This window comes from Carassius gibelio, chromosome B7, assembly GCF_023724105.1.
Source record: "Carassius gibelio isolate Cgi1373 ecotype wild population from Czech Republic chromosome B7, carGib1.2-hapl.c, whole genome shotgun sequence".
NCBI classification, from domain to species: Eukaryota; Metazoa; Chordata; class Actinopteri; order Cypriniformes; family Cyprinidae; genus Carassius; species Carassius gibelio.
Window position 1 is genome coordinate 15,560,360 of NC_068402.1, and position 12,616 is coordinate 15,572,975.

Consider the following 12,616-nt stretch of genomic DNA (forward strand, 5'->3'; position numbering starts at 1 on the left):
TGGTTAATAAATTAGTGGTGTGTTTTACTGAATACACAATAATGAATGGATACCTCTCATTCCTTCAAGAATGGCCAGCCGCAACTTCTTTCCCATTAATCTGCCATCAGTGGAGAGAGCTACTCATATCTGCTTTGAGTCGAGGAACTTCAGTGCACATTAATGACATAACAGCAGTGTGTACGTCATCAGGCATGAGTGGAATATATTTATGAATTACTGCAAGCTAATGGAATTTTGTTGTGTGGATTCAGTGTCAAGCATGCTAGCACACATACAGTACACAGGAAGTTTTAGGTGATGTGGTTAACAGCCTTTTATGCCTCTGCTGATTTCTGCACTTGCCTGTGAGTCTTTGTATTGTCTGTTTCAATCTTTAACATACATAATTTATAGACAATTTACACACATAGCACTGTTGAGCATATTTTGCAAAGGCAGTCCCTGGTTAAACCTGCTAATGGACTGTAAACTGACAGTCATGCGCTTAGGCATTAACACAAAATTTTCAATAAGGACATGTGCATTAAAAATAACGGCTTCCTAGAGGAAAGGGTTTTAAAGTTTTGTTTGGTGCCTCTCTAGCCAAATATCTTTTTCAGAATAGTATATTATTCTCTGGTAACGTTTACTATAAGCTTCGGAAATTAATCTGGGCTTGAGACAAAATGGCATGAAATAAACATTTATTGATTGTTTGATTTTAATTAAATGAAATCAATATGAATACAACATAACATAAATAAATATAAAACATAAACATAAAAGAAAACATAAAATAAAATGAACATTAAAATTAAAATATAAAAAATATTATACATAATAATAAGATAATATAAAGATATATTTTGTACGAACTTGACCTAGCATTCATAGACTCAATAGTAATTTATGAGGCTGTATTTCTGACCCTGTTTAAAGCTGCGGTAGGGAACTTTTGACGCTCTAGCGGTTAATAAACAGAACTGCTTGCGTCTTGCGGAAGAACATCGTAGCCGGAGCTACTTCTCTCTGTTTATGTCTATGAAGAATCACAAAGGTACTGGGTTACTCCGCCGCGGTATCCCCGAAGCAATCTAAAATAGTCCGAATATAAACACATATTATAGGTGCATCCTAGTGATTCAGGACAAGCCAAAAACACGGTTTGGAAAATGGATTCATGGTGTACTCGCTTATTATATAAATTTTTCTACATTTTGAACACAAACAAAGTTACGGACCGCAGTTCTGATTGGTTATTTTTTACCGGGAGCGATGGAGTTTCTGCAAATGGCAATAGGACCACTGGGAGGAGCCAGAGGAGCTTGATTTTTTTCACAGATTATCTGTCTCATATTCTACTGTTAGGACATAATGACAGGTATGTAAAAAATATATTTTTTAAAAAAGTTCCCTACAGCACCTTTAATACACCTGGAAACCCAGAAAGAGTCAGTCATAAGATAACTACCTGAGGTGTCCCTAAACCTTTTTTACTGGAGCATGAACATACAGTACCTCAGCAATCATGTTGTGTGTTTTCTATGTGCATCTGAACTAAAGATGTCAGAATCACGAATGAATAATTTTGACTCTGTACTGCAGGGAAAAATAATTTAAATCAATTTATATTCAAAATAGTAGTAGTAAAAAAAACAAAAAAAAAAACATAAAAATATGGACACACTTTTTAAAGATGGTGGGCCTGTGCCCCAGTACTGATTAAAGGCTAGAACGCCCCGGTTCCTACTTTTGGAGTGCTTCTTGTCTGACTTGAAAAAGTCAGGACTGAGTTCATTTGTTTTATGATATAAAAAGAAGTGACTTACAGAGTTTCAATTAATGTAAGTTATTTTTTGGGGGGGGGGCTTTCATTAATGAATCGTTTTTTTAACAAATTGGCTGAGTGAAAGATTGATTCAATGATTCATAAGTATTTTGTTTTGAATAAGTAATTACTTCACGACTGCTACAAAAAAATATGTTCTATATAGTATGAATGTGTTTACAAATCCTCTCCTGTGGCCTCATGGGATGCATATTTGACAGTTTCACCGCAAGCAGTGTGTCATCGGGGTACTTTTTGCTTACTATATTATAAATACCGTAGATTCGAACTTCTTTTTCACATAATGTTTTTTGCCTAATATATAGTAGGGAAGTATGTGATTTCAGATGCAGCCAGTCACTTCCAGTTTAATTTATAAATGAATTCAAAACCAATCAGTTCAATTAATTATTTACAGATATACTCACAAAGACTATCATTGATGCCACCTCTTGGATTAACCTGCAGAAAGTGTCCCGGGGATGTGGGTGTCCGTTATGCACTTCTGAAAGGAAACAATCTACAGATATGTGACAAGAGATTTGTAGTGATTTTTGTGTTTTTGGTATTTTTCATAAAGAAATAAACAAGCTCTGCCACCAGCTCCTTTTTAATTAATACAGATGGCCATAAACTGGTAGGAATTAATCAGGACTCCCCAACTGTCTTTTCTGTCAAGCCCCAGTGGGACATTATTATTGTCCAAAAATGAAAGCACAGCACTGCCAGCACTCACAGCCATATACGAAAAGCCCAGTACCAAGGCCCTCCTGCAGTGACAAAACAAGGCGCAAAATACAGACGCAGTCCCAAATGTGGGTGCACTGTGTTAGGCAGTGTTTAGTTACATAAGAGAACGTGACAAGCTCTCATCTCCAGGAAGTGAGGTACAGCCAGAGAATGAGAGTAAGAGGTGATGCAAGGGAGAAGGAGGAGGATTTTGTGCTATTTCTGAGACAACTGAATGAGCCTCTCCCCTTCTTTTTCCCTCTGTCTCTCCCTTTTGCACTCTCTCCATTTTAAAATGCAGTAAATGCTTTGGCAAAGGGGTCACTAATTCGCATCATCTTCATCTGCAAAATAGCTGGATGTTTAACTTTAATAATGAGATTTGAACTTGCCTATTTATTATAGCAATAAAATAACAGCTTGTTTCATGTGGGCTGAGTGCTTTGTCACTGCAGAAAACAGCAACTCTGCCATTTGCCTGAATCAAACAAACATGTAAGCCCATAAAAGCTTAAGAAGGTCATCTTTTATTTAAAAATAAATATATAAATGCACTCTGTAGAATACTGAGTGCTCAGCATTTTAATCGGACCACAAACTGTCCACAAACCATGTTGTGTTTTGTTGTGTTTAGATCTACTGACTGAGAGAGAGTTTCGGGTAACTAATCCGTAATCTTTTGATGACAGTAATGGGGTAACATGATTCGAAACCCAAACAGTCCAGCAGGGGTAATTCATATCTTTGAAGAGAAAGAGAAAAGAATCAATACCATGGCTAAACAATTGTGCTGACAAAGCCATTGAACATGGACATTGCATGAACTAGTCATTCAGATTCGGGCACCTTTCATCCTCACAGAAATGGATTTACTGATGCTTAAAAGGCAATTGTGCTACTGAATTATAACTGCCAATGAGAGCCCAGCAATTCTAGCCTGTGATTTGATTCAGTCAAACAGCATTAAACTCTACTGTTCAAAATTTTGGAAGTCTGTAAGATCTTTTGATGTTTTAAATTAAAAGTAAAACTTTGAAATATTACCATTTACCATTTATTCAAAATAACTGTTATATTTTTAAATAAAATGTTAAAAAGCTACATTTTCAGCAGTCATTCTAATATGCTCGATAAATATTTATTATTATTTAGAATGTCGAAAACAATTGTACTTCTTAATATCTTTGTGATTTTGCTCCCCAACAAAAAGCCAGATGTGATAAGGTTTGAAAACTCATGGAATGTCCTTGAGTCTGAGCTTTGTGTTACAGGCCTCAGGTCAGTCAAGGGTCAGAGGTCATCATCAGAGCTAGTTTTTGCTTGCCCTGATATTTGCCTGCTGCACTGCACTGGCTGATAACACCTGGCTTGTTGCTGAGATCTTTATGCTGCTCTACAGTGTTGCTGCATTGAGTTTCACCTCTGAGACTGGAAGTGTTGCTCAAGCATTTGGTATTGGTGTAAGACTTCATGCGTGGGACTTGCTGTAGGAGGCTTGCCTTACACAAGGCCACGTAATGCGGACCATTATGTTCACCTGTAAAGAAATGTAAGGACAAGCTAATAATTTATCAAAATTTTCATTTGCTATATGAAAAAAAAAACTTCCTTAATAGTTTGTGTGATACATTGACCTGGTTTCCATTCTTGTATCACTTATGGTAACTGATGCTGAACTGATCGATTGGCTGGACTTAAGTGATACATTTTGCTAAAGGACTATGAGACTGATTAAATAAAACAGAGAAAAAAATACATTTTGTGGCATTTTGCTATTTTTATTGCAATGTACTATATATATCATCAAACTCTAAAGAGAATATCAGAGTAAACTAGTCAGAGGATGTGCAAGAAAAAAAGTGACCCAGAGCCCATGAGCTGCAGGCAGAGTTTATGTTGTTTATGCTTTAAAGCATCTTTGAGAGCCCTTAGCTCCTGAAATCACTGCTTATATCAGTGCAGCCTTTTTGTGGATAACCTAACACACAGACTAGATCCTAAATGCCATTAAACATTAGAAATTCTAAATAAAAGCTCCTTTGATTATAAGGTGATTATTATATGAACAGAAATTAACAATGACCACCATAGAAGCGCTGCTCTGTTGAATCGGAGTTGTTTATTCAGTTGCTACTCTATTAGCTTTTAATTAGCTTGTGTTTTTCAATACTGTTTGTTTGCCTTGTTCGGTATTTGTTCAGATTAATGTACTCACAGTCTACACACAGTGGATTCTTCTATATGGCACAATGAGTTTTTTTAGTAGTCTTTTGATATTTAATTACACTATTATTTTAAATTTGGGGATGCATGATTCAAGCAAAAGTTAGAGTAAAGAACTGTATAATGCTTTAAAAGATGTCTGTTTAGGCTTGTCTTATTTGGAAGGATGCAAACTAAAGGCTTTTTAAATGAACATTGTGTTTTTCCCTTCTCATTTTCCCTTTTCTCTCTTTCCTTCAGTGGGTGGCATTTGCCTCGCTGTTCTTCATACTGGTTTCCATAACCACATTCTGCCTGGAGACACACGAGGCATTCAACCCCATCATTAACCGCACATATATTAACCCTGTAGACAACAGCTCCAGGTTCCACTTGGAGACAGAGACGGTGGTCTACCTAACCTACATCGAGGGAGTGTGTGTGGTGTGGTTCACCTTTGAGTTCCTCATGCGTGTTACCTTCTGTCCAGACAAAAAGAAATTCATCAAAAACACCCTAAACATCATAGACTTTGTGGCCATCCTGCCGTTTTACCTGGAGGTGGGCCTGAGTGGACTGTCTTCTTCTGAAGCGAAGGACGTTCTGGGTTTCCTCAGAGTGGTGCGATTCGTTCGGATCCTCCGAATCTTCAAGCTGACGCGACACTTTGTGGGCCTGCGCGTACTGGGACACACTCTCCGCGCCAGCACCAATGAGTTCCTCCTGCTCATTATCTTTCTTGCGCTCGGAGTGCTCATCTTCGCCACCATGATCTACTACGCCGAGCGAATTGGTGCCAATCCCAATGACCCACGTGCCAGCGAACACACCCATTTCAAAAACATCCCCATTGGCTTCTGGTGGGCTGTTGTGACTATGACCACACTGGGCTATGGAGACATGTATCCTCAGACTTGGTCAGGCATGTTGGTGGGCGCACTGTGTGCTCTGGCGGGTGTGTTAACCATCGCCATGCCTGTGCCTGTCATCGTCAATAACTTTGGGATGTACTACTCTCTAGCCATGGCTAAGCAGAAGCTACCAAAGAAAAAGAACAAGCATATTCCTCGTGCGCCTCAGCTGGGCTCACCGAATTACTGTAAGTCTGCCATGAACTCGCCCCACCACAGCCCACAAAGTGACCACTGCGCTCTTGCTGCCCAAGAGGAGATTTTAGAAATGAACAGAGCAGGTAGGAGGCTTGTTTAAGTAAAGTCGGTCTGAATTAATTTGAATAGAATCAGAAATGAGATTTAACTCACCTTTTCTTCCCTTCCACCTCACAGTCTTTCTAGACCTGTTTTCAAAATCCCTCATTTGGGAATTGTTCAAATGCAGCTCTACCATCTGGAGACATTATAAAATCTCATCGCACTGCATTCTTAACAAGGATGCGCATAGAAACAAACACACATCTTCTCCATGGTTGCATAACGACTAATACCCCATGCAACATTTTGCATATCTATATGTTTTTCCATCAGACTCCTGTGAGAATAAATTATATACACCCAGACAAACAGGAGCACACTCATTCAACAGCTTGCTTTTGTGTCTATCAGCTCAGCTTAATTACATTATACTTATATGTCAATAAACAATAGTTTTTATTTGCTTTTGTGACCTTAATTTCCATTAATATATAATATTTATAATTTAAACATTTTTATGCACTTAATCTGTATATTTGTTTTTGTAGCTTACTTTTTTTATCTTTTAGAGGAGAGCAGAATGTGAAATGTTTTAAATATTTATTTATTTATTTATTTATGGGAATATAACTTTTTTAGAAAAAAAAATATATATAGTTCAGTCATGAAACTCTAGATGGCACAGGTGTTAACAAAACAGATTTATTCAGATATTCAGAGATTTAAATGATTTATGATATGCAGCCAATGAGCTTACTGCCTTTATATGAGATTTCTGCAGCGCGCTTTCAGAGTTTATCTAAAACCCTCCACCTTCCCCAGCTCCACCTGTATAGATATGCTACGGGTTATTTTAAAAGCTATTTGTGCAGCAGCAGTATGTCTTAAATACTCATGGCACCATATATCTATATGCATTGGCAGTAGCAAGTTCCTGAACTTGCTTGCAGCAGCAGAAATTATCTACAGCAATAACCAACAGCAGCAGCAATTCAGCAGCGGCATATCAGATGTTTAAACATTACTTTTTAATCGAATTAATCAAGTGAATCATCAGATTAACCAAATATAAAAATAATTAAGTAATAATTTCAACCTACTGAGAAATTTATGGTCACAAAAAAGCAAAAAGAGTTCAATTTTGTGCAACATTATGTGCATATAAAATGTGTAAAATATAAACATTACATGTTAGGAAAAACGTCTATCAACAGTTTTAAACACTCCCATGCATTTAGGGTATTGCATGAGCTTCTGATTTCCTTAAAAGGACAATTAGAATGACCAGCTAAAATCTGAGGCGTACTGCATTGGTTAGTATTTGTTGTAGCTGCAGAAGTGTGGTGTAGTAAACAGCTACTACTATGTTGTGAACCACACACTCATAATCAGTATTCATAATTTCCCATGTTGATTTGAGTTCAGTTTTATGGAAAAATGTTAAAGTGAAAAAGCTGTGAATTTGTGTCACATCCACATGCCTGACCAGCATAAATAAGATATTTCAACCCACTCCACTTTGTCCTCATCGTTCTTAACATGAGAAAGTGGTGAAGAGTGCCTTCATTTGGAGCACTCATTTAGAGATCGGCTGTAAAAGAGAAGTGAGGAGATGGGCTTGTTGGCTTTGTCTGATCAGACTGGGTAAAGATATTCTCATTAATGTGTGAGAGTAACTGTGGGTGACTCCTTCATAAGTCTGACTGGAGGGATTCCCCCACTTTTATATGCTATAATAATACATTTAATCAAGCTTTTGATATCAAGAACCACCAAATATTATGATCCGCTTGTGATGATGACACTGAAATATAAAGCTAAAGGTGGAAAAGAGAAACTCAGTTGAAAAGTGCAGAAAAAACCCTTTTTGCAATGTATGTCTAAAAACAATCAAACAAAAAAGAAAGAAAACACAATATATCTCCCCATCAGAAGAAATAAATATATATCTGACATTTGAAACATTTTTTTTAATCATGTTATGATATTAAAACATTATAACAAAAGCTTGGGGGAAGTATGATTTATGTATGAAAGAAAATAATACCTTGTTCAGCAATGAACCAAAGTGACAGTTAAGACATTTGTAATGTTACAAAAGATCAATTAATATTCAAAACAGACAATCTTACTAACAGCAAAGTTTTGAAACAGTAGAGTACAAAAAAACAAACAAACAAACAAACAAAAGAAAAACATTTGTGAACCCCATGTGAAAAACCCTAGATTAATCCAGTGTGAGTAGATGGCCCAAACGTGCTTTCCATTGATCACAGGACTCAATATCATGCCATTGTTGACAAACACTAAACTTTGGGAACTTACTCAATGAATAATGATGCAGTATTAGAGACAACCTTTTCCCAGCTATTTACTGTATACCTAAGTTAGAAAAGTAGAGTGCCATCTACAGTTTTTACTTGCATGATCATTCTGTCCAGTTAAAAACAAAGCTTTGTTATGAAGTGAAAGGATGGGTAATGCCTTCTGTTTTCACACAGTCTCTTTATTATTTCATTCTCTGTGTCTTTAAACTGCACTAGAGCCTGTTGCTATGGCAACAGTTTCCAAGCAACCGCACAATAGGAATCGCACTCTGCAATGAGCTGCAGTCATTCACTCACCTTGCACGACTCCTGTGCTATTCACACACACACACACACACACACACCTCACACACACAGATGGATGGTCTGAGGAAGAATGCAGTATAAATCAATACGTGACCTACAGTTAATTACTGCACAGGTTTTTAGGGGATAACATATAATGTTTATAGATGAGACAAACAGAGATGGATAATGGATAACGAATCCAGTTAAATTTTGGATTCATTGCCAGTTGGATTGAAAATATAAAATAATAAATTATACAGAGAAAAAAAAAATTCTTTCTGGCCTTTCTTCTCTCTCCCTTTCTGTTCAGCGTAGCCTTTCTAAATCTCTCTTGTAAATGAGTTTACAGATGGCACAAAGGCCTTGATTATTAGCTCCATCCATTTGACTTTGGGCAGAGAACCGTAAGAATCACCAGCACATAGAGCGAAAGCATCTGTTGAATTGGCCACGGTTACAGAGAAACACAGCAAACACTCTCACTGCAGCTCTGTGACACACACACACACACACACACACACACACACACAGTCACTGTTTGAGATGAGTCAACTCTCTGTCCTCTATAGACAGTGCCTATATCCGTCCCTGTCGTATAGTTATTTCTAATTCTGAGGTCTCCTGAAAAATAGGAGTTGTGTAATTATCATTATGCTTTTGGCCCTGTTTTTATTCAAAACGGTCCACTCACACTTAACACATCCAACATAATGGTGTTTTAGGAGCTGCTCTTGCTCTAACTATAAATTGTATCATTCAGAGATATGACAATATTTATATTTTGTGTCATGTACCATTAACGTATAGGTTGGTTTTGATTTACTGTACAGAATATAACACCCCTATCAGTTGGTAGGGATAGTCGCTATTAACTGGATTTAGTCACAGCTGGAAAACTAAATTTTAGGCACATCCAGTCCATTATTTTAATACGTTTTTAAATAATTATCTTCCAATGTCTGTGTATATTCAGTTTCATTGTGTATTCAGATCTGTCCCACAACAAACACAACGAATCCAAATTAGCACAACACAATGGAAACAAGCCACAACACAACATAAACAAGCCGCAACACGATAAAAGCAAAACACAATGGAAACAAGCCATAACACAGCCAAATTAGCACAACACAACAGCTGCAACACTATGAAATTAGCAAAACTCAACTAAATTAGTCTTATGTGTTGTGTTGTGGCAATTATATTGTGTTGTGCATTACTGGGCCACCACAGTACATATACAGTTAATATAATATTAATATAATTAATATAATTTTATATACACCATGTCTTCATGAGCATAATTGAAGTTTTTTTTGTTGTTGTTGTTGTGTAAAAGACCTTCAATTGTCCTCAGTTTGAAAAGATGGATCTCATTTGGACTGCCATGAGTTTGAGAGGATGATGATGACACATTCATTTTTGGGTCCTTTAAGACCCTAGTTGACTTCAGGTTATTCAGTGGCCACAAACCCCCAAAAAGTTTTGGATGTGAGAAGTGAGAGCGTCTCACGGCTGTAAACAAGAAATATGGATGTCAAATTGCATCCTGAGACAACTAGTATTTCAAGTTGGTCCTACCGAGGCTACACAGATTTATTGCAAAATCACGACATGACTTTTTCAAAGGTGAATCTGGTTGTAGAATGTAGTTGTAATGCCCACTAATCCATAAACAACTGTACTGTAAAATATAAAACGAGTACTGACAACCATATTTACATTAAGATGTGGCCAATCTCTGAACTGATGCTTGAGGTTGTTTATCACTTCCTGCTGTTATTCATATCATAGGGCTGAGTGCTAAGGAGAGGAGAAATGAGCAGAGTGCCGAAAGTGAGGGGGATGATGAAGAGAAAGAGAGATTCGAGGGTGTTCAGGGCAGAAATAGCAGTGAGGAAGTAGGACAGGTGCAGCAGGGCCCCAGCAGATCTGTCCTTCACTACAGACTCTACACTGGGGCTCTACCTCTCATATGTAAATAATAATTACTCTCTGTGTACTTAGAGTGAGTCGGTTCTCATTCATACAGATTAGAGCTGGATATTCCTGCTTGAGGAAATAACATACAGCACACGTGGTCTACAGCTAGAGATCTCTGGATTTTTCTTCGAGAACTGTATTGAATTAAGGACCATTATTAATGTAGATGAAGAGAATGAGTTGAATGAAACTTTCTATAAAAGCCTTTGAGATTTTAGGTATTACATTAAATGGTACTACATTTGGTATCATTTTACCATTATATTCCCATACATTTCACACAATATTTCTTTTTTCACCATTTATAAACTATCCATTTGCTGAACTATACAGACATCTCAGATGTGACTGTGATGAGGTGGCAAAACCAGGGATAGCAACACCATACAGATTCATAATCAGTATTAATATGTGATTTCTTACACATGTCAATATCAAAGAGATTTCTTTAAAAAGACTAATTGTAAAAACATAAAATATCAGCTGATACTTCTGATCTTTTTCCTTATTACGTTAAAAACAGAACAAAAAACAAAAATATATAGCAAATTAGTAAACTTAACACTGATTTGAAATATGCCATCTTTGCTGATTAAACTTTTAAAATCAAATTTAGCTGTAAATGCCATTTGACTCCTAATATGATGAAATATTTTAGACATAAATATTGCTCAAATTTGTTTTGTCAGAACACAACTGATGAGTAATTTTTAATTGGCAGTGCTAGAGAAAGAGTTTTTTTTGTCTGCAGTGTAAAAGAGAAACAGAAACAATGGTAGAAAGAGAGTGATGCCTGTTTCTCTAACTATTCCTAAAGATGAGTCAATCTCGTCCTTTCTCCCATCAAGTCCTATCAAGACTCTCCATCTCCAACTTGCACTGTGTGTTTAAGTATCATTGTACTGTTAGCTATAAACTGTAAATGTGCACACACCACGAACCATAAAAAAACAAAAAAAAAACAAAACACAAATCCACTCAAATGCATGTTTCTGCTTTGGAAATATTATTTTGTCTCTATTCACTTGCCATAGTAGACTGGGCAAATAAGACATGACCTGAATTATGTTTAGCCTTATGTTTTATTTTCTGGAAGAACATGACCTAAGGGAATTAAAATGTAGTTCACCCAAAAATTTTACATTTTGTCATCATATACTCAACCCTCATGTCATTCCAAACCGGTATGATTTTCTTGCTTCAGTTATTATATATATATATATATATATATATATATATATATATATATATATATATATATATATATATATATATATATATATATATATATATATATATATATATATATATATATATATATATATATATATATATATATATATATATATATATATATATATATATATATATATATATATATATATATATATATATATATATATATATATATATATATATATATATATCCTGGCCGCTCTTTTCAGTGTAATGAAAGTATATATATATATATATATATATATATATATATATATATATATATATATATATATATATATATATATATATATATATATATATATATATATATATCCTGGCCGCTCTTTTCAGTGTAATGAAAGTAAAAAACTGTGGCTCTTTCATAAAGTATTGTGGTTCATGACATGTTCTCTATATTTTAAGTTTTTTATGTGTGTCTGTGAGGAACAGACTCCTCAGTGCATTCATCAGGAACTATGCCATGCCAAATTCTTCCAAAAAATGTTCTTTTGAACCTTTCCAGTGAACGAGTTGATCCAGTTTCAGAGTGTTCAGCACAAAACTTTTCTATTGTTTTGCTATAGGCCTACTTAAAATATAATGCACAAATTGTATGGACTATTATACCGATGTCTTTAAAATACTTTTAATGTGCCTTTCAGAATGTGAAAGCTCAATTGTAATTGCATGTAAAACTGTATTCCACAGTAAGTTACAAAGATTTGGAAGAACATGAGGGTGTGTAAATGATGACAGAATTTTTACTTTGTTACTTTATGAAGATATATTTTCACAATGTTAATATAACTCAAAGAGTCACAATGTCAATATAAACCGTAGTATATATGTGTCTACACTACAGGGTGTGCATTTCTATCAACAGACCATAATGAAATGTTCTGCAGCCA

General features: G+C 35.7%; 1 protein-coding gene across 5 annotated transcripts in view; it reads left to right on the forward strand.

The window, feature by feature from the left end:
- Positions 1 to 12,616, forward strand: part of LOC127962636 (potassium voltage-gated channel subfamily C member 1-like) — a 35,441-nt gene that overhangs the window by 12,863 nt on the left and 9,962 nt on the right. For 4 of the 5 annotated variants that reach the window (XM_052562258.1, XM_052562256.1, XM_052562257.1 and 1 more), the window contains exon 2: positions 5,003 to 5,933. In XM_052562258.1, the coding sequence (XP_052418218.1) occupies positions 5,003 to 5,933 (931 nt within the window). The remainder of the gene's footprint in view (positions 1 to 5,002; positions 5,934 to 12,616) is intronic. The other variant, XM_052562260.1, reaches the window with a different exon arrangement.